Source organism: Thamnophis elegans, chromosome 16 (genome assembly GCF_009769535.1).
Source record: "Thamnophis elegans isolate rThaEle1 chromosome 16, rThaEle1.pri, whole genome shotgun sequence".
NCBI lineage: Eukaryota > Metazoa > Chordata > Lepidosauria > Squamata > Colubridae > Thamnophis > Thamnophis elegans.
In genome coordinates, this window is record NC_045556.1 from 7,514,633 (window position 1) to 7,537,880 (window position 23,248).

At 41.6% G+C, this 23,248-nt stretch overlaps 1 protein-coding gene and 1 long non-coding RNA gene across 3 annotated transcripts in view; one reads left to right on the top strand and one right to left on the bottom strand.

The window, feature by feature from the left end:
* The window catches only part of ZNF609 (zinc finger protein 609), a 70,816-nt gene that overhangs the window by 28,268 nt on the left and 19,300 nt on the right, over positions 1-23,248 (top strand). The window contains exons 1-2 of one of the 2 annotated variants that reach the window (XM_032232755.1): positions 12,436-12,574; positions 21,989-22,214. In XM_032232755.1, coding sequence (XP_032088646.1) covers positions 12,566-12,574; positions 21,989-22,214 — 235 coding nt within the window. In that variant the 5' untranslated portion in view covers positions 12,436-12,565. Of the gene's footprint in view, positions 1-12,435; positions 12,575-21,988; positions 22,215-23,248 lie in introns of those variants that run through there. The other variant, XM_032232754.1, reaches the window with a different exon arrangement.
* LOC116519083 lies at positions 845-9,160 on the bottom strand. The gene is made up of 3 exons (XR_004256616.1): positions 9,006-9,160; positions 8,800-8,906; positions 845-1,595 (listed from the first exon to the last, which is right to left on the bottom strand). It is a non-coding gene; the product is annotated as an uncharacterized LOC116519083 (long non-coding RNA).

A 23,248-nucleotide genomic window follows, 5' to 3' on the forward strand; every position in this document is an offset into this window, starting at 1 on the left:
ATTTTTATTTTCCATTCTAGGGGTAGAGATGCCCCCTATTAACTGTTGCATTCAATTTTCCACTTATTTGCTTGTGGTGTGTTACCTGCTTTGCTTTCTGAGCTGAATATTTCTGGCATGCACTAGAAGGTGTTCCTCTCCTATTGGAGCTTCCAATTGCTGCTCCAATTCTGTTCCCTTTGCTGCACTCCCTGAGCAATGCATGAATAAGCTGCTGACTGGGCTGCCTTGGAAGACTTGCAAATGAGGGTTTATTTCCTTACCTCCCCCACTTCCCTGTTTTAGAAACCAGGCCAAAATCTGGTGCTTTGGCTTCTATTTTTTGGTACCCAGCAGTGGTGGGTTCCGAACAGTATGGCCCGGTATGGCCGTACTGAAAGTAGCCAGGGGCAGCAGCCACTGTACCGGTACGGTGGCTCGTTTGGCCCACCCACCTGCCCACTTTCTATGGCTTTTTATTCCGCGACTGGCCCATTGTGCACGCGTGTACAGCGTGCGGCGCTTGTGCGACCTCCACCGAGCAGCTGGGTATCATAGGGCAGTGGCATGCGCATGTAGCACATGTGCCTGTCTGGGATGCCTGGCCCTGTGCGGAGCGTACTGACTGCGCCGGGGTACGGAACCCACCACTGGTACCCAGTATGTGTATAGAGGCATGTACCATTAACCATGAGATGCCATAGGTTTGAGATGAGTTGCTTTTTTTTCTGGAGGCTTATTATAATTGAGAAATACACTGTGTGAATGGAAGAAACACATTCAGTGACAATTATTTTCGCTTATGCAATAAGATTAGCCAAACACATTATACCTTATTCTGCTTTTTTATCTCCATTAGGCCAAACAAAAAAGGGAGTGGTGCCTCTTAAGATTACCACTGTTCTCGTAGCAAAAAAACTAAAACATTTGGCATCTTTGTAATTAATTAATTAATTGGCATTTGGCATCTTTGTAATTAATTAATTACCCTCTAAATCACATTCAGGCAGTGGTTATTACGGATGGTAAAACGTCAAACATGGTAAACTACAGTAGCTCACACAGCACACTAAACAAAAAAAAAAGCATTATGGCTTATTGTGATTACTTGGTTCATAGAGTACATTAAGCTATTAAAACGGTTGTTTATGGTTTAATCTGAAGATAACATATTAATTGTCAAGGAAAGGTTTAATGTAGCATGGTCAAAAGAATACTTGTTCAAAATAAGGCTTCCTAAAGCATATCTAATATATTTTTATGCTTCTCTTTTTTTTAAAAAAACCCTCCATGACGTAATAGACTAGAGCATCTGATCATTTAAAAATGTGTGTATTCTCCTTGGGGTAGTTGGCACTAAAGATGCCCCACTGCTAACAGGCCTCAGTCTTAAACTTCATAGTGGAGTCTTCTTTTCTTTAGCTGTCTTCTGCATGTGTGACATATGTTGGGTTTTTGAGATAGAAGAAGAGGCCTTGGGCCTCATATTAGTCTTGGTGGGCCAACTATGTCTTAAGAAATAAGTAATCAGGTATTGCACATTGTAGCTTCCCTGGGAGATGGAAAGTTGTGTGCTGAGTCAAACTCCCCTGTGCGTCAGGACACAAGCCAGAATCCTGAGATGAAATAAAAGAGATTGAAGAAGAAGAAAATGGATTATTTGAGTGCTTTCCAAAGGAGCTCTGAAACCTTGCTTAGTGTCTTCATTCTATTATTTAAGATGGGATGTATTTAGTGATAGCTTGGAACTTTGTTATCTTTCCACAAAAGAACATTTTCGATCTTTTTCCTTTTTGGTGTTTTCCAGGTTTGTTAATCCGGTTCGGTACCCATCTGCATCTTGTATTAGTAAGTCCCTAAAGGTATTGCTTAGTTGATTTAAAGCCTCTGGACACTCCTAGCAGGCATTAAGGCAGATGGCGTTTGCTCTGCTTTTCAGGTCCGCTTGCCAGAGGAGGTAATTTTGAAGGATTTGATATGTCAGTAAATGGAAGGGGAAAACTGGTGCCTTTGCCCGTGCCTGGGAAATGGGCCAGCCCTGGGTTGGCAGGGAAAGCAGCAAATTCATAGAAACTAACGGCTGCAGCTGAAAAGCTCTGGCAAGCCACTGAGCAGGGGAATAATAGCAAGAACATAATACAGACAACTACACCTAAGGAAATGGAGGTTTTCCTGTTATTAATAGGGAACCTTTGATTCTGTGTTCCATGATGGAGCCTCCATCCATTGCAATACCCTAACAGAATATTGGCCATAAAGCTTCCTCTGGGTCTACTGGAAATGAACAAGGGGAGGCGGATGGATGCACCTTTGCTCTTTTAAAGAAAGAAATGTTAAATGCAAAAATAACAATTTTAATCGTGTAACTTTCTAGCTTATCTCTCTTATCTACATCTTGGGTTGTATTCAAATATAAGAATGCTGCAAGCATTAACATACGAAAGCAGGTTTTTCCTTTGCAGCTACAGAACTGAAAGCTACTCAGAGAGCTGAATTACTTTGGGCTCATTCTGTATTGTATATGCTAAATGTGGATTTGTTTGAAACAGAATTTAAACATTAGTTTCATCTAAAAAATAATGACATTGGGTTGTCAATCTCTGTCCAGCAGATAATACTTCCTAAACACAACACCCAGATACCTAAGTGTGGTGCCAGTGGGTCTGCCAATTGATGTTCCTTTGTGTCCTGCCAGTCTGATAGGTTTTGCAATGCAGAGACATTCTTGGCATTTCTGCCTCAAGTAGCAATTGCTGAATGAATCTTATATTGACATTCACAGTCTTCTCGATTCATTCTAAACCATTTAGAAGGTTAGAATAATCCAGGGAAACATAACCAAAGTGGAATTGTGTGTCCACAAAACTGACATTCAATAAATAAATTATTTGTGTGTTTTTGTATTCTTCTGATGCTTCCTATATTTTTATTACAACCAGCATGTATAACATGCTTGATGGAGTTTCAAGACTTATAATCAGGATTCATCTTGGATGTTTTAAAGCATCTTTTCCCTCAAATAAACATGCTGCCAAGGGTTTCTGGGAATTCAAATCTATAGTTGAAGAACATTGGAGAAGACAGTTTCAGAAACGTATATTTCATCTTAATACATACTCCTTATGCTGCATATCCAAAAGTTTAAGCAGAAAGCACAAATAAATTGTGACAATAAAACAGAAAAACTACAATAATTTTCTTAGGTTGTACACTTCTACAGATATTGCTCATGCCATGCATATTTCATAGAAGACACTTATTGTAGTCAACATGATGAATCTGATTTACCACATTTTACTTGGAAGCAAATTCTATTAATTGTAATGAATACATATCCTGACGGGATGCGGTGGCTCAGTGGCTAAGATGCTGAGCTTGTCGATCAGAAAGATCAGCAGTTCAGCGATTCTAATCCCTAGCGCCGCATAATGGAGTGAGATCCCGTTACTTGTCCCAGCTTCTGCCAACGTAGCAGTTCGAAAGCACATAAAAAATGCAAGTAGAAAAATAGGAACCACCTTTAGTGGGAAGGTAACAGTGTTCCGTGCGCCTTTGGCATTTAGTCATGCTGGCCACATGACCACAGAGACGTCTTCGGACAGCACTGGCTCTTCGGTTTTGAAATTGAGATGAGCACACCCCATAGAGTCAGGAATGACTAGCACAGTGGTAGTCAACCTGGTCCCTACCGCCCACTAGTGGGCGTTCCAGCTTTCATGGTGGGCGGTAGGGGTTTGCTGTAACTCTGCTTTATAAATTTTATGAAGTAAAGTTACTTCCCTACTTTATAAATCACCATTACTGTGGAACCGGTGGGCGGTTAGAAAATTTTACTACTAACAGAGATACAAAAGTGGGTGGTAGGTATAAAAAGGTTGACTATCCCTGGACTAGCACATATGTGTGAAGGGAACTTTTACCTTTACATATTCTGAATAGTGCAGTCATATGGGTATGGTTTTAAGTGCATATCTTATCTTTAGTATTTTCACTGAATTTTATTGTAGGGTGCTCTGAGATCATGGATTACTGTTCAGACTACATATAAATATCTTTAATTTCCATGTGATTTGTTCATTTCGGTTAATAAACTTCCACTAGTTAAAGAATTTGAAATGGAATGAATGTTTCCCTAAACTATTTTTCTTTCTACTGACTGAAGCACTGTGAAGGATTGCAGACAATATTGTGCAGTGTGATGTTGTGAACCTGCCAATAAATGTTAATCTCTCTAATTGTAAAAATATCTTGATATGCATATACCTAGCCATAATATGACTTTTTGTTTGGTTTAGTAAGATATAAAATTATGGTGTACTATTGTGTATAAACCATGCCACTCTGGCTTTTTCAATAGATTGTAGTTTAAAATCTTGGCTTGACATTGTAAATGCAGTCTCAGATCTCAATCATCGGCTTAGTCCTTTGATATCTCCAATCTATTCAAATTGCCTGTCTTTTACCTGTCATCCTATTTATTCCACCCCATTCATACAGCATGGTGGCCTACAAAGTCTTGTTGCTATTTTATTACCGATTGCTTGTTAAAACTATTCTTTTTCGATCCTCAATCTAGTATTTGAGAAATACTAGAGCTTTATTGTTAATCATTTTTAAACTTTTTTCAACAACGGTAGGTCAAAGTTATTAGAAACTGTAATGATGCATTCAGAATTCTGGAGTTGACTAGATATATTATCAAATACAGTTAGCATGTAGGTGAGAGAATAGTGGATTCCACAGATTGGGAAAAAAAAATCCACTTTGCTTTATATCTTTCCTTTAATGGCAAAATCTGAATATCCTGTGGATATGAATGAGAGCAACAACTTGCTATAACTGTGAACCACATGCTTAGTTTCTGCTGTTCTTTGTTCATGGAATCATCCCTTCACATCTGTTGAACAGATGGAAGCTACTGTACTCTCTCTTCCTTTTTTTCTTTTCTGTGTGCTTTGGAATGAACGCCCTGCCTTTTAGGAGTAGAGTTCTTTTTCACCGGTAAGGCCCTCTAGGTTAAAAAGAATTCTAGCATCATGTAGATTTTTGTATCTCTCATGAAATGTGATAGATCAAGAAAGCTCTCTTCGCAATTGCAAACTACAAGCTTCTGCCTTGCCCAAGTCACTGTACTTAGGAGCAGCAACTCCTTGATTAGAAAAATATGGTTTATTCCTTGGTATAAAATCATGGAAAAAGCCTATGAACATTCTTTCCAAGCACTGGCTGTGCTAAAGTTCTCCGTGTTCTAATTCTAAAAATGCTTTTTACAGCCAGAGTACAGCATCTTTCCAAATGTCCATGTGCTTGGATCCTTGCTGAACACGTCCATCAAACCATTCTGGGAAGTAGTTCGCAAGGAGCAAGTAAGGGCCTATTGGCGGAGGAAGGAGTTTTGCAGACTGCTACACTGTGCAGACTGCTAGGGCTTAATCTAAACCACACCCAACGATCCGGTTGCAAATATTACCCACCTGCACTCTGTGAACAAATTGAATGATGATGCACAGGAAAGTTAACCCAATGTCCTAAAGTTTGGGGAGGTTTGATTTTATGTTATTTGCTTGGTTCTGGTTTTCCTTGCTAAATAAAACATAACAACAATCTGACAATGAGAGACAATTGTTGGTAATGTGTTCCAGTGTGTAGAACAGTGATGGCTAACCTTTTTGTTGTTGGGCGCCAAAAATACGAGCACGCACGTGCGATAGAGCGCATGCGTGCAGGCACCCAGAATGCAGAGCCCCCCCATGTGCATGCATGCACAACGCTCCCCCCCCCGAAGTTCGAAAATGGCTGAAAATCAGCTGGCCAACGCACACATGCGCACTGCAGATGACCGCTCGTGTGCCGGCTGTCATCTCCATGTGCCACCTGTGGCAGGTGAGCCATAGGTTCACCATTATGGCTGTAGAATAACACTGTTATCCTAATCCTAGTGGCTTTGTTTCTGTTGGCCAAAGACTAGAATAGGTGGTGAGTCTCTTAGCTCTATTTGTGTGACTGATTTATCCAATTGAATAAGATATACGTAAAGAGTGTCTTGGTTGGAGTTGGGATTGTTGGTGTCTATAAAAATCTGCATCTTTTATAAGTGCTCTGAATTCATATTTAATTAATGCTGTGTGTGAGTGGTTACCCTAATCCCTGGTAAAAGGAATTCTATCAATAATGTCTTACTCCTAGCAATCATCTGGGGGTATTGCTAATGAAACAATAATGTGTAACTACATTTTTTTTTCTTTTTGTTTTTTTGCCATTGAATCCATTGCCATTGATTTGCAAAGAAAACAACAACAACAAGGAACTGAAACTATTCAAAAAGTTTTTGTTTAGTCAAATTGTGGCCAGAAATATGTACGCTTATTCCCCTATCTAAGCACTTTTGGGGTAATTGATTGCCTGATCCTAGGCATTTTTATAGCCCTATTTATTGTTTACATTTACAGATTGCTGTTTCATTATATGCAGTAAATTTTTCAGATGATATTCTATTTAGGCAGAACAAGAATGGCATATCATATATTTGCTTGTAATAAAATTGGAAAAGGCCTAGTTTTCTGATAGTCCATACCAAACTGCAAGTAATTTCTACTTTTGTTTCTTGGTTTGTGCTAAGTGTACTTTGTCTTGCTGTTTTTCTGAGAAGCCAGAGAAGATTATAAAGCTAGAATTTGATGGTGTTGATTGTTCATTCTGAGAATAGAAGAATTGGAAAGGTTAAATGGAATTTCTGATCATTTCCAGACTGGGCAAGCGAAATGGAAAAACCAAGCATATAGATGAATTATTCCATTTTGTATCTTGTTATATAATGGTTGTGTTGGATAAATTCCAAGGTCCAATATTGATGGAGTAAATAGCTTAGATAATGTAGGGATTCAAAGTATTCAAAAAGTTCTCGTAGCAAGAAGGGCCAAAAAATAATAATAATTCACATTTGCTCATTCACAGCAGAATAATAACAGAATGTTGTGATTTTTCATATCCTTCCTTCCTTGCATCTTTTAATCAGATCCAATAACTCATACATTTGGCAAATCCTGGTCTTTAAAAAAGACAACATTCCTTCAGTACGTTTTTGTACAAGGTCCAGGACAATCCTGTCCTCCCTCCATCTCTTAATTTCTCAAGAATTCTGAACCCTAGCTCCAGCTTTAGGGCAAAAGGCCACTGACAGCACTAAATTGGCAAGTCCATCATCTTATTGTGCTGTTCTGAAATACAATAGCATGCGGTGTTTGTTTGGTAGGGTTGGTTAGGAGCAAGACCAAGACAAATGTACGTACCAGCCCGATGCAAGTGGTGTAGTATGCAGCTAACCAGGAAGAATTAGAGCATGGAGAAATTACAACAAGTGCAATAAATGCTTTTAACATAGTAAATCAGGAAGGAGCAATAGCAGAAGCTATTAAACCATACAGGAAAGGGTGAACTGCAGTTACAGTGAGTCAAGCAGTGGATGTTAATTGCAAATATTCCTATGTTTGACATTCTTTTCTCCTGACTGTAATTTTCCTAGTGGGATCTGAGTGGCATTAGCTATTTAGAGTCCCGTAGCTGCAGAAATAAGTAGTAGTCCAGCTTCAAAACATATAGGCTCCGGATATAATTTCCACACCTTCCTTAAGCAGCCAATAAAAAAATGCATGAAACTATCAGGTGAACATTCTTGTAGCTGTACTCCCTTCTACATTTGGGATTATTGTACTTTATTGTAATAAATGTACCTTCACCTGCCTGCTATCCCCAAGTGATTTTCCCCAGTGCTGTTGTAATTTCAGACAATCATTAAATGAATGGTTGCAAGTCAAGGGCTACTTGGATGCACTTATTTGGTAGATAGTTAGGCAGAAACTTGTTTTATGTAAGAGGCTTAAAATTGCAGGCTACTCTATGAAAACGTCCATGAATTTGCTGGTGTACCTTGTTCTGCTCTACTTCTATTGGCATTTTTTGAAAGAATAAAAATAGGGGTGAAGTGAATAAGCAAATTAGGCACCTTCTTGCATAATGACAAGGTAGAATGTCATAAAGAAGAGAAATTTTGCGGAGAGGATGCCAAGTTGCTGTTGATCTCATGAAATGGCTGAATGGAACCTGATTGACCGTAGATGGCAGACAGCAGAAGGAAAGTGCGTTTCATCATTCATCTCATAATTAATTCTGCTGAATTCCATACTGTGAGAAATGATAGTAGCTGCTAGTTTTAATGACTTTTAATAAAGAATCAGACCAAATGAGAGAAGATAAAATCTGTTGGTGTGCGCACTAACCTGTAGCCGGGTGGGAAACCATCTTCCTCGTTTAGAATGCAACAATTGTGGGGAAACAAGATATTGGACAAGACAGATCAGTGATGGCTAACCTTTTTGTTGTTGCATGCCAAACACCGCCCCCTCCCCCGTGCTCCCCTGCCCCCTTCTGCGTGTGCGCCCCTCCCCCCACCCATTTTTGGCTGCCAGGTTGGTGCAGGAGGCCTGCGAGGCTCAAAACAGGGCGCGGAAGCGCTATGCGAAGCCCCAAAATGCAATACGAGCGCTGCCCCGCACATGTGCCCTGCGTCCCGTGCACTTGTGTTCCCTGCATGCGCCCTGCCCGCGTCCTGCCCCTGGCGTATGCACGGCAGAGACCCGAAGACCAGCTGGCCAGCGGGAGGTGCAAGCACATGTGCAGTGGAGCTAGGCTGGGGCAACAGCTGGCGTGCCCACAAAGAGGGCTCTGTGTGCCACCTGTGGCACGCGTGCCATAGGTTCGCCATCACGGAGATAGACTGTTGATCTGATTTAAAATGTGACCATAAAATATGGTCCATCTCACCTCATCTCTGGTTCTTCGATACGTGGTCCTGAAATTTGTTTTCCCCTTTTCTTTTGTCCTGAATTTATCTCTTGATATCCTGGTCTATATTTTGTTTTTTTTTCCTCCTGTTTGGGGCAAACGTCTATCATTCAATCCTTCCTGGCATTCAGTTTAGATGATTACCCCCCCCCCCCAAATACACATTTCAGGGCAGTGATTTTTACCTTTGAGTTGCTAGTGAGTGTTCTTGTCCTCTCAATACCAAAAGGGGATTGTCATTAATATGAAGAAATGGTGATTCACGTAGGCAGGGTGGCACGGTTGAACATTTGAAATGGCTTCCATTCTTACGGAGAGTGAAAATTGGTTAATGTGTAGAAAGGCTCCTGCTTCTCAGAAAGCTATAATTTGCTGTGATCCATGTAACTCCCTGTTTGCATTACAAGCAAATAAGAAGTGCAAACATTACATTCAGAATTTGTGGGTGGCAAAGTCACACACTGCAAACAAGTGATAGGAAAACTATCTGCAGTGAATTGCAATCAGCTCATCTTTCTTCTGGGAGCCCCAAAGCTCTTTGTGATCCTATGGAAAAGCAACTCATGTTTTTATTGGTTTTGGACACACTGTGACTGAACAACTCACATGAGATTTTTGTGCTTGGTTGTTCCGTAAGGTTAGTGAAGTTGCGCTATTAGTTTGTGAAATGATTATTCAGCCATATTATATAAAGTGTTGGATGAGCAGACCTGCTGAAAATGATTGAGTTGGTGCTTTGCATATGTTGAAGCTGCAAATAATATGCCTCTCCAAATAGGGATGCCATTATCCATCTTCTTAGCAAAAGTTAAAACATTTTCCTTTTTTCTTTTTCTCTTATTTTTGTTAAACAAACCAGAGGTGAAATCCAGCAGGTTCTGACAGGTTCAGGAGAACTGGTAGCGGAAATTGTGAGTAGTTCGGAGAACTGGCAAATGCCACCTCTAGCTGGAGATTTTGCCGTATCCTTCCCCTCCCACGCCTACCAAGCCATGCCCACCAAGCCACACCACACCCACCAACCCACGCCCACAGAACAAGTAGTAAAAAAAAATTGAATTTCACCACTGAAACAAACCCTTCAGAATTAAAGAAAAATGGATTCTAAATTCCCCAAATATACTTTTTAAACATCTGCTCATCATGTGATCTTGAGAGATTTTTAAAAAACGTTGAAATATCCATACTGAGTATTTTTCCAAACAACATTTGTACAGATAAAAGTTAGTGTCAAGTTCCAATGACAGTTGACTTGCCTACATTAATGTAACTTCTACAACTTGTGATTCTTTTGATTTCCGTGTCTGCACAAAGACCGCTTCATCAAGTGCAAGGCAGGATTCCATAGTGCCAGGATATCAGTGTCCTTATCTCAATAACTCGGGACTCTGAAGTTGATTGAAGTGCTGCGATATTTACCCAAGCAGATAAAGAGTCAAGGTACAAATTCCTACTGAGCAGTGAAACTAAGAGGAGATTCTTATAATTTTTTCTTTTTTTTTCTTTTTTAATTTAAGATAGTAAAAGTATATAGATTAGGATGGTAAAATGGTATAGATCAGTGATGTCTAACCTTTTGGGTATGGCCAACTCGATGTCACTCACGTTGAGGGGTGCCTCGCTGGCTTTTACTCGCCCCTCCCCTCCCAGCCACTCCTCACCTGCCCGCCCGGGCTCCATAGGGCCCCAACAGGAAGCAGTTGTGGGAGCTAAGCAGCCACCATGAGAAAGAGTTGACAAAACAGCTGACTCAGTTCAAATTGGATCTGACCGAGAAGGAGGCTCAGCAGAAGCACCTCACTGAGGACTAGGAGCATAGGCTTTCCAAGCAGAGGGAAGACCTGCAGGAGTGCAAGGCCAGGTACCTGCGCTTGGAGGCTCAGCAGGCTGAGATAGTCAGCCAGTTCCAGGCCATGATGCAGTCCCACTGGAACGAGGCCCTCCGGCTCTTCACCTCCAGCGGTGCTTCCCTCCAGCCTTCGCCCAAAGCTCCACACCAGGAAGCTGAAGGAGACCCCAAGTCAGAATTTCTGCCCCTCTCCGACCCACACAAGAAGACCCAGAAGTGGAGACTCTCTGCAGCAACACAAATGTTCATTGCATCCAGCCCAGGGTCTGATTTAGTCCAATATAAAAAATGCAAATAATTTTTCTGCGGACCGCCAAAATTTTCTCGCGGACCACCAGTTGATGACTGCTGTTCTATTCGAAGTAGAAGATAGACTTAATCTAATTTCCAAGCCCAGTAAAGGTCATTCAGGATGATGAACACTAAAACCATCATTGTGACTTGCTTAAAAGAGGGACAGATTATACAAGCTTTAATGTTTGGACACAGATGAAATGGAGAAAATTATTTACTACACTGCATTGGTCTTTCTCTTCCCATGGCTTGTTCTTTATATGGAAAAAAAACAGTCCTTTAACTCAATCCTTTATATTATTTTCTAATATAAAATGTCACTAACCTATTAAAATCTCTTTATAATTAAGAAAAAAGTTTAATGAATATAAAAATATCTCTTTAACCCATTCGGGGACCCTTGACGCAGTGACACATGTCAAAACCTTTGGTATCTGTAGATATTTCAGAGCCAAATAGGGGAATTAAGAAGTAATTTTCTGACAGTGAGAACAATCAACCCATGGAACAGAAGTTGCCTTCAGAAGTAGTGGGAGCTTCATCACTGGAGGCTTTCAAGAAGAGACTGGGCTGCCATTGTCAGAAATGGTGTAGTAAGGTCTCCTGCTTGGGCCGGGGGTGGGAGGTTGGACTAGATGACCAAAAGGTCCCTTCCAACTCTGTTAATCTGTTCTGTTATTAAATATAATAGGTGCCCACAAGGAGCCCTGTGCCAGTAAAAGACCCAGAGAGAACAAATTACAATGCAGTGTTGCTGTAAATAATAACCCACATGCCATGTACAGGTTGGAGGAGAATTTATACTATACTTAGTTTTTGTAGAGAAAGAAGTTTGGAGCTCTAAAGTCTAAGTAGGCAAGACAACATAATTTCAGAACTGTTTATCCCTCAGGCAAGAAAAGACATCTTCTTTCAGTCTATTAATTATTAAAGCCTCTAACTTGTTATGATATGCATGCCCCAGTACTTGCAAGTTATATATATACTTCAGAGGATGGAGTTATTCTAATTTTCTCCCCTTGGAACCGTTTTCTGCACTTAGTTGGTTTCTCATCGCACACATAGTTCTGGGTGGCCAGTTAAGGAAAGTGGAAGGATCTGTCATACTACCTCAGTTGTACAATCTACTTACACCTGGAATGGGGAGCAGGAAGCTTCACCGTTCTTTTGCCTGTCTTAAGTAATCTAAACATTGGGATTTATTCTAAAGAAGGCATTCCCTCAGCGTATAAATATCTCAGTATTCTGACCAATTGAGCACTTCTCATGCGCCTCCGTCGTGTTTCCTCATTGTTTGCTATTCCACCAAGATCAATAAACCATGCTTTTCTCTTCAGTTAGCAACATGCCTATAAATCGGAAGCAAATCCCGAGTTTCACTTTGAAGCACCAACTACAATTTGCTATTTTGGATGCAGCTGGGTAGGGGAAGTGAAAATAAGAACCAGTAGAAAGCTCACCGCAGTTGCCATGGATGGCCTCATACTCACTCTGCCAAACATATTTATAAAACCCTGGTTTTATGTTTGGAATATAGCTAATCTTTTTAGCTAATATAGCATAAGCTTCCAGCTGTGTAAAGCTTTTCTAGAGAATGAATTAATGGGAGAGGTGAGTACAGTCCTTTTACTCTCAAAAAAATACTTGATAGTTAAAGAAAATGGAAGATACAAGAAATAAGAAATGCATGAAATTACATTGTACTCTCCAGAACACAGACGGTCCTCACAATTGAGCCCAAAATTTACATTGTTAAGTGAGAAATTTGTTAAGTGAGTTTTGCCCCATTTTGCAACTTTTCTCGCCATATTTGTTAACTGAACCGCTGCAGTTCTTAACATTAGCAACACGGTTGTTAAGTGAATCTGATTTGCCTATTGATTTTGCTTGTCAGAAGGTGGTGAAAGTGTCTCACATGACTCCAGGACACTGCAACCGTCATAAAGGTCAGTCGGTTGCCAAGCATCTGAATGTAAATCATGTGACATGGGGATGCAGTAACGGTTGTAACAGTGAAAAATGATGATAAGTCACTTTCTTCAGTGCCGTTGTAACTTTGAATGGTCACTAAATGCACTGTTGTAAGTTGAGGACTACCTATAGTTAATGGGGAGCAAATCATAAAAGAAAGTTTTCAAGTATTAATTTTTTGTAGAACTAGAAAAAGAAGATTCTTTCTAGAAGCAGCCCTCAACCTGTGTTCATCGTGGATTAGTCTGTGTGACTCACTTACAGCCAGTCTGTTCATCGCATTTTATCTTTTGTGCTGGGTTAAGCTCAGCTTGAAACGTTAAGCCACTTTTGAAATATAAATTGGATTTTTTTTTCTTTGCTCGTAATCCAGTGATGATTTCTTTTAAAAAGCCAGAGTTAGAGACAATGCGTTAAGCTAACCCATTTGTCCTGCCCTTTTAGGAATTGGAAGTAGTTTGTGCTTATTTTTTTGCTTTCTTTTTACTGTGTTTTTCCATCTCTTTGATTTTCCCTGGTGGTGTTCGATAACATTGAGCCAGTACTCAGTGTTAAAATGTATGTTCTCCAGGTGTGCAGCTACTTTCACACTGTTCCTTTAAGTCGTAAAAGCAACCGTTATGGAGCAATAGGTCTTACAAGCAAGAAGGACAAAGAACAACATTTTCAAGGAATATAATAAGCCTTCCAGGAGAGTCCAAACATACACTTTAAATGTGTACAACTGTAACTCCTCACACAAGAGGAAAAGGATGGCTCTAGTTCCTGATAAGCATATGTGGTTTCTAGTTGCAGCAACTAAGAAATCACCCCGGGGTTGTTAGCCAAGCTTTAAAAAGAATCTGGAGGCCACGCCCTGGATACACACAGATGGTGGAAATCGTCTTTGCCTTGCTGAAAGTTTGCAAAATGATCACTCTCTAGTCATGCCAATTAACTGAAGAGTGGTCCAAATGTGTTGCCTGAAATGACCTTATCATCCCTAAATATGACAGCGGAGACAGAAATGTCTCCAAATACATTCCTTATAGCGTCTGCAGATGGACCCGCTAGGCCAGGGGTGTCAAACTCGATTCCATTGAGGGCCACATCAGGATTGTGTTTGACCTCGGGAGGGGGGGGAGTATGTCAGGTGGTGTGTGGCCAGGGTGGACATGGCCAGCTCGATGTCACTCGTGTCGGAGGTGCTTGTGGTGGCCTGAGGGTTCCACCAGTGAAAATGGGCTCCTGAGCTCTGTTTTAGGTTGCGACGGCTTCCTGCAACCCTCTGCCAGGAGGTCCGCCCGCAGCCCTTGCGAGCTCCATTTTTGCTGGCAGAAGCACTGTGGGCCAGATCTAAGCATCCCACAGGCCGGATCTGGCCCCCGGGCCTTGAGTTTGACACCCCTGAGCTAGGGGGAATATTGGTAATGCTAACGTGGGAAAAAACATCATTTTCTAATTGAGGCCATCTCTTGTAGACTTGAATAAAAAGCAAATGTTTGTTGTAATCTCTTCAATGTTGTCATGGACTCTAATGTGGTAGGAATGTCATACAGCCAGCCAATATTCAGGTGTTAGCTTTTCATTTATATCTATATCCACACATACTGTACATACACACACATTGGCAGTTCACGTGCCCATGTTTAACTTTGATTTGCAACAATCTGTTAAAAATTAATATGACTGTTAATTAAAACTAAATTTTGGAGCTTCGTTATGGAATACTAAATAGCGGTTTTATATTAAGAAGCTACATGTTTACATTTACTTGTCAGTGTAGTTTACACAAAAAGTATTGTAGGCACCTTTTACTGTTTGTATATTGAACTATATTTACCGGTAATCAACATAGCTGTTAGAATATGGATAAAATTGATTATCAAGATTCGGTCACCTCAACGCTAATTGCTTTTGCCTTGATTAAGTAATATTTACAAGCTATTTAATAAAATGAGAAGTGCTTGACCATCTTGGCAGTTTCTGTAGGAAGTATTATGACGTTGGAGTCAATGTAATAAACAAATATGCATAGAGAAGTGCATACTTTTGATGTGAATAATTTCCCATCTTGTTTGCAATGTTTATTATGGGAAGGAAGAAATGTATCCTCTTAAACACAATTCCAACTTGAGATGTGGTAGAAGTGTTCGCGGAGCCTGCTGTAAATAAGATTTTAAAAGGGTAACTCTTTTTAATTAAGGGTTGTCTATTTGTGCTTTGGGGAAGAAAGTATTTGCTAGGAAAAGAATCTATGAAGGCATATTTTATTCCATATCCTTTTAAAATAAAAGCACAATGTTTAAAATCGCACAGTAAGATGATGTTGCCATACATAAGAATGATAGTACAGGGTATTCTTGAGAGTGACAGTTGGAATATGTGCATCTTAAGACACAGCTTGGCAGAGTCAGGCACGGCTCTTGTACCACCCACAGGTGCCGGTGTGATAAGACATCTTGTCATCATGTTCTGTAAGTGAGCTACATTTAACTTTTAATTGAGTGGGGGGGTGGAAATGCATGAAATTTTGCCATGAGCGTTTTTGACATTGCAATACACATTGTATTCATATTATGAATAAAGTTGTTGAATCTTTACAGTTTCTTAGGGATTTGATCACGACTCCAAAATTTGCAAGTTTTGGGGAGGGACCGTGATGGGTTGCTCCTGGTTCATCTGAACCGGTACTAGCGGTGGCGGGAGACTCTGCCCACCTGCACAGAAGCGTCACACATGGCAGCGCCCAAACTAATAGTAAAAAAAAATGGCAACCCACTTCTGGGAGGGGGTGGTATCTATAGTTCAGTAACCATCAGGAAATTATCAGCTTTTCATTCACTTCTCGCTAGGACTAGTATTGAATGATTCAAGTGGCATGCCACGTTCTTCCGTCCTGAAGGACTGACTGTCCTTGACAGTTTTAAAGTTGCTTTGTATCTCCCCTGCCTGTTGCTATATCTAATATTTCAAACTTCATCATTTTTTAAAAAATGCCAAAGCTAAGAATTGTTACCATCCCTGGCAAAATGTACTCTGTAATCTCTTTAATGAGAATATTGATCTCACATACAGTATCTGTAGGGGACTAGGTTCACAGGAGGCAATGTAAATTTTAGGCACTGGAAGATACATTTGGTGCTTTGATGTTTACTTAATCTTGAAATGCTCCCATCTGGTTCTTACAAAGAGCAAATAGTATCCTAATGCCCTGTGCTTTCTCTCCCTTCAGTTGGCTATAACTCACATTAAAGCTGAAATCTAAAAACGTTGCAGTGAATTGTTAAGAGCACTGCAGCAGAATGCAAATTATAGATATATGCATATGACAGCTTAGGCATGTAACAATTCCATTTTGCATCCTGCAGCCCCATGTCATCTAGATGAGATGGGCGGCACACAAATCTAATAAAAATAAATAAATAAATAACTGTCATTTAACAGGAAGAAAGGAAAAGTTGGGGAATGTTTATTTAAAGCACACTATAACAGCAGCTGGATAACTGCCAGCCTATACCACTTCCAACCTCCCCCCCCCACTTTTTTTGCCATCCCCAGAGCACCCTCAAATCACATCATCGAAATATAATGGCAGTTAATAACCAATTATTAGCAACATAATTTCTAACCGACATTTGGCAGAACAAAAAAGAGTAAGGTATACTAATTATTAAAGTTAATTTACAATCCCATAGGTGCCTGCTTTTTGTCTCCATAGCTGCAGTTTAATAAAAAGGTACATTACACTTCTGCAACCAATATTCTTCATGAAAGATTTCAGCATCGGTGTTTAGTAAACACTGTGTAATGTGATATCTCCCTTTAAAAATAACACCATTTCTCTAGAACTTACTTTTGCAAGTGCCAATATGAATCTTCTATTTATTTATTTATTGTTCTAGAATAGCGAGGGGAAAAGCCACACAAAAAAAGGGAGGAAAAGAACTGGAGCAGAAAACGACAAAAACGTGTATAGAAAAGCAACTAATTTTTAAAAATATACTATTAAAGGCAGACTAAATCTAAAGCTTTATGTATTTTTTTCCTAACAAAGATCATAAATGCTGGCTGAGTGTATTCAGTAGAGACATGACATAGAGCACTGTTGAGGTGTTGTTTGTTTAATCAGAAGTTCTTTATTTATTGTAGGACTTAAAGAAAGCAGCAAGTCCTTATACTGCAGGATTACAGATCAGAGGTGGGTTGCTCCCAGTTTTACTACCAGTTCGCTTTGTGCACGCTTTGCGCGCACATGCTCAGTTCAATGTAAATTGTTCTCCGCGCATGCACATAACAATTTACAGTGAACTGTACATGCACACGTACTACTAAACAACATGCCGGCAATGGTGACCGGGGAACCGGTTCGGGGGCGTGGCCAGCCTGGATCGCTGCCAGTTCTGCGACCCAGGCCAAAATGCCACTACCGGTTCGGCCAAACTGGGAGCAACCCGCCTTTGCTATAGATCAACGATTCTCAACCTGTGGGTTGGGACTCCTTTGGGGGTCGAACGACCCTTTCACAAGGGTCGCCTAAGACATATTTTTGATGGTCTAAGGAAACGAGACACCGCTCCTCTATGGTTGGGGGTCACCACAACAAGAGGAACTGTATTAAAGGGTCACGGCATTGGGAAGGTTGAGAACCACTGCTATAGATAGTTCTAAAGATGTCACAAACTTTCTCTCATATATAGAGAAAACCGCTATAGTATACTATAGATAGTTCTAAAGATGTCACAAACTCTCTCATATAGTCACAAACTGTATCTTTGTTTAGATCAGGGGTAGTCAACCTTTTTATACCTACCGCCCACTTTTGTATCTCTGTTAGTAGTAAAATTTTCTAACCGCCCACCGGTTCCACAGTAATGGTGATTTATAAAGTAGGGAACTCAATTAAATTAAAAAAAGGAAAGTGCTTCAGTATCGGACAAAACCCCTACCGCCCACCATGAAAGCTGGAACACCCACAAGTGGGCGGTAGGGACCAGGTTGACTACCACTGGTTTAGATAAACATCCTATTCTCATTTGCATCCTGTTCTCATTTGACTCTTGGTTAAGGCAGAAACTTGATCAATTATAGAAAGGCAACTCCTTTTCCCTTTTCCCCTCTTCAGATGTACATTGGTCAGCAGCATGTATCATGTCATAATTTTTTTTAAGAACTCTGTCTCTCTCTCCGCTTTCTCTTCTCCTTTTTTAATCTTTTCAAAAGCTGCAGGGAAGGTTGAGCTACCCGCCGTCCCCTTTTCCTCCTGTGCCCCGACAGCTGATAAATGACAGTACATTTGTTCCACTGCAGAGTGAAATATGAAATCCCATAAAGGCGTCTCACTTATTAGATGGTTCTCAGCAAGCTGCTTATTATGCATTGTGGCATAATGCAGATTACAGACGTGACCAAATGATAATTAGCAAAGCTGGAGCAGCAATTAGTGTTCTTCTGCCGAGTACTGATTACCTTTCATAGTAGAAGAGCAGCTGAACAGTTTGGAAAACCTGCAACTTTTCTGACTCTTAAACACTCCCAAGAAGTGCCCCAGCTCTGCCTCCAGGGAAGTGTTGTGGTGAACCAATTTCCATCTTCCAAGGGAAATTGACTGCCCATAGCTCTTTGCCAAAATGTTTTGCTGTAATACGTGAGAAGGAAGGAACATCTGCTCCGGATTAGAGAATAAAGATTCCTGGAGCAGCTGATTAGGTTTGTTTTCTTCTGCCCCAAACAGCAAGCAGAAGTCTCTCCTTTATTCTCTCTGGTGGTAAAACCTTGACCTTCAGCTGGGACTCCACCTACTGCGCCCTTATGAGAGAATCAATCCAGTGTGTAGCGTTAGAATAAAAAATTACTTCCTTCAGTTATTACAGTATTGTCACAGCTGCTTTTTTCTTTTCTTTTTAAGAAGGGAAGTGGTATGGCATCTTTGATTAATACAGCCTTCCTTCGCCTGGAAACCCTCACATGCATGGACTGTTAAATACCTTATTGTATTTATTTGCGTCAATCTGGTTTTGTTCTGTTAAATCTGGACATTGATCAAATAAATATTGATTGACTTCTGTTTCCGGAATCTTAGCAATGATAAAGCTGCGATAATGGGTTGCGTGTGTTCTGAACTTGGGTGAAGGGCCTGGCTGCCTCCACTTCTCTTGTTTTTCGTGCTGGGCGTGCCTAGAATTTCTGCTTAGCTGAGTACAGGGCACCATGTTTCTCCTTCATTCCTTGTGCCCTCCTTAAGCGGAGCAGAAAGCTAAAGACATCACTATGCCTCCACAAGGGTACTCAACAGAGTCAAGGATCCTGTACAGCAAAATGTAAGTTACTCCACTCCTTGTGTGCACAAATGCACATAGGCCAACTCAAGGAGAGAGGGAGATTTGTGTTATGCTAAGAACGCGGTCGCCTTGCAAACAGGGGGCTTACGTCAGGGAGAGCTGGCACATCTGAGCTATGGCTTACTGCCCTTGAAAGGAAAAAAAAAACCCAGGGTATAGCTTCTGTTATCTGCCTGGACAAACATAGCCAGCTCGATCACTACAGATTAAAAAGGCAGACAGTATTAAACGTTGATCAGATAAGATCGGCTTTGTTTGGCTAGCTGTCCAGAGCAAACATGTACACAGAAGGGAAAGAGCCTCATGCAGGCAAGCAGGCAGTGACACTCTGGGTGATTTTTTTCCCCCTGCTGTGTTAACTTGACTGGAAGTGAAAATCCATTCCCAGAACTCAGCAGTGCCTACATTCTTGGGCACCGAACCTTGCCAGAGGGTAGACAGCTGTTTCCCTCAGTTATTGCTTATGTGATGGGAGAGATTTAATGAGATTGTGTGCACCGAAGGATAAATACAAGCATTTTCCCTTCTTCCTGGCCCAGTAGAGGCCCTGGCGGGCTTCAAGACAATTCTACCCTCTCCTTCTAGGCATGGCTGTACCTGTCAGTTGAAGCGGTTTAATAAATCAGGGCTGCAACTCTCCCCCTCCTCAAAAAAACGTTTGCAGGAAAAAAGACAAAAAAAAATGCATAGATGCTCTTCGGATGTTCTGGACAAGCAACACTGAGCATGCAAGATTCAGCTTGCTCCATTTCACTGTGTTTAATTGCTTCATAAAAAGACAGTGCTTAGCTCTGTGTGTGTGTGAGAGAGAGAGAGAGACAATTTGCAGCAACCAAGGATCTGGCAACCGTTCAAAAGCAGAATGAGCTTGAATGAGAGTGTGTGGCTGTTGGCAGCCGTGTTCCATAAATAACCTCTGATTTTATGGTCACCAGTGCTCACGGGGAAGAGGATGCAGGTTATCTTTTGGCAAAGGGGATGTGAGCTCTGGGCTCACCCGAAACCCAAAAGCCAAGCTCCAATCTGCAGCAAGCGGGCAGATTTCCCAGAGTGACATCTTGAAGGCTTTATCTCCCTGGCTGGAATATGTCTGCACTTACCCAAAAGACACTCAGATCATCACTTAACTGCAGAGTGACATGTCATGGAGTTCTCGAATTAGCGGATGATGATGTGAGGGACAACAATAGCCAAGTTGGAAGCCTTGTTTTATGGAAGGAGGAGTGCGCTCCGGGTGAGCAGCCAGCTTTCTTACACTGCAGCTCGGGTTTCAGCCCAGAAATCTATCAACTTTCTCTGGTGGATGCTTAAATTGGGAGAGTGAGAATGCTTCGCTGTATGCAACAGCTCGATCCCTGGGTTGGGTGAATAACAATATGGACACTTGATGGCAGGCATCAAGTGCCTTTTCCATAGGAAACCCCAATCCTTCACCAGACAGAGGCTTTGAGATTGAACTTTTATATGTGCCCTTAGATGGAAAGCCCACAGCAGGGGTATCAAACTTGATTTCATTGAGGGGCTGCATCAGGGTTGTGTTTGACCTCGGGGCGGGGCAGGTGGGCATGGCTGGCATGGGCATGGCCACCTCAATGTCACATGTATTGGGAGCCCCTGTGTGGCCCGGGCAGAGCTAAGGGGATCCTCCGGCACCCCTCTGCCAGGGAAAATGGAGCTTTGTTTTTGCTGGCAGAGGGCTGCAGGAGGCCGTCGCGGCTGAAAACAGAGCCCGGGAAGGCCGTGCAGGTGGGCATGGCTGGGGTGGGCATGGCCAGCTCAACATCACTTGTGTTGAGAGCCCCTGTTGTGGCCCAGGCAGGGCTGAGGGGATCCTCCGGCAGCCCTCTGCCAGGGAAAATGGAGCCAGTCCTTCACTATTTCCAGTGGGGGTTGCGCGGGCCAGGTCTAAGCACCCCACAGCCCAGATTGGGCCCGCAGGCCTTGGGTTTTACTCCCCTGGCCTAGAGTGTCAATGATAAAGTTGTATGTGTTTATGATGCTAGTTTGCTAGGTGTAAGAATACTATTATCAAGGAGGAACATTTGTTCCCTATTAAAATCCTACCCGATGTCTAAAGTGGGCACAACTCAGGCATAAACGTGCATGAAGCATTTTCATTGGGAGCTGCCCAGAGTTTGATATAAAACAGGCAGCTCTCTAAATGTTTCCAACACGTAAATAAACATGTCTGCCTAGATTTTTATCTCTCTCTTTTTTCTCTCCAAATGAATATCCTTTGGTTTGGCAGCTTAGCCCAGAGGCAAGTGCTGGAGAATGGACATAGTTGTGTCATGAACTAAGAGGAGGTGTTCTTGGGGAAAGCTTTTTTCCACAGCTAGTCAAAATTTAGAATAACAGAGTCAGAAGGGACTTTATAGGTCTTCTAGTCCAACCTCCTGCTTAGGTGTAGGAAACCCTACACCGCTTCAGACTAATGGCCAAGTCAGGCTGTCTAGAGCATAAGTGTCCAATCTTTAAGACTTGTGGACTTCAACTCCCAGAATTCCCCAGCCAGCATGAGCTCTTAAAGTCATCCAGGTTGGACACCCCTGTTTGTCCTTCACTGATAAATATGCTAGGTAAGAACTTACCACAGTCATTCGTGAAGGTAAGGTCAAGTATAGGACTTGTGAAAGAGCCCCAGTGTGGGAAGATGTATGTGGTGGTGGGACCCAGGGGCCCCTCAATCGTTGGTATGCCTCAGTTGTGACTGCTTCATTTTCTGTTTTTCCAGATGGAGTCTCCTGTGTCCACCCCTGCAGTGCTACCACTGCATCTTCTTGTCCCCGTTGTTAACAGTGATATCTCATCACCTTGTGAACAGATAATGGTACGCACTCGCTCTGTAGGGGTGAACACCTGTGATGTGGCGCTAGCTACTGAACCAGAGTGCCTGGGCCCCTGTGAACCTGGCACCAGCGTTAATCTGGAAGGCATCGTATGGCAGGAGACAGAAGACGGTAGGTGTCCTTTAGTATACTTGTTTTAGACCAGTGCTCGCCACTTTATCGATATAACGTAGTAGATCACACCACCACTGTAAGTTGCAGGCTTGCACGTGTCTATGCTTTACAATGGTTCCATGTTCTAGAGTCAAAAAGATGAATGCATTGATTTGAAGCTTCGTTTCATTCATGAATCAGTCCTTTGTTTAAAGCCTTGCATTTTCTAAAGCCATCTTTCCAAGTCATTGTTCAGCTTAAACTCTCTTAATATTTGCGCCTCTGAACGCAGTGTAAACTGTTTGTAAGATGTGCAAATGTTCTAAATTGGAGAGAAACTTTTGATTTCCGTTTCAAAAATGAATGAGTGCCCTCCTTTGTTTCCTAAGCTAGAATGTCCTCTCCCACCAGCTTTTCCACTGTGTCTTCAGCAGACTCTGATCCACAAAAATGTCTTCTTGAGATACCATAGAACTCTTCTTTTTTTTTTTTTGGTTTGCTTTTGCTGCAAGAGATTAATGCCGCTACCCCTTTAGAAACTTCTGAAGAGGTATGATTTGCCTTGGCAAGGAGCCAGGAACAATTGGGAGGTAGTCAATTATCTTTGGAGAGAGTGATACAAAAGAAGCATCTTGTGGAGATGCAAAATACATATCCTTGGCTGCTACTGATCCATTTTGATGTGATGCCAGTCAGAGTGGAATTGACAGATTCTGAGAGGTTATAATTTGGAAAGACAAAGACATGCTGACAAACGTTCTTTCCAAACTTATTTGGCCCGCTCGCTTGTATCTCCAGGAGCTTCTGGGAGAATCTGACTGATTAAAGATCAGGGAGGGGTGGGGGAAACCATCACTCAGCTTTATCATCTCGGGTGTATTTGGATTTCCTCTGATTGTTTTCTATTTCACTATAACTTAAAAACATTCTAATGAGTAGGTGACCCTGCCAGACAGTTCTTACTTTTACCATCTGATAGCTCTGTTAGAAGCTGTGTTGAGTTAAGGTGTTGAGTTAACTATTTGTTGTTAGTAGCAGTTCCAAATATTGAT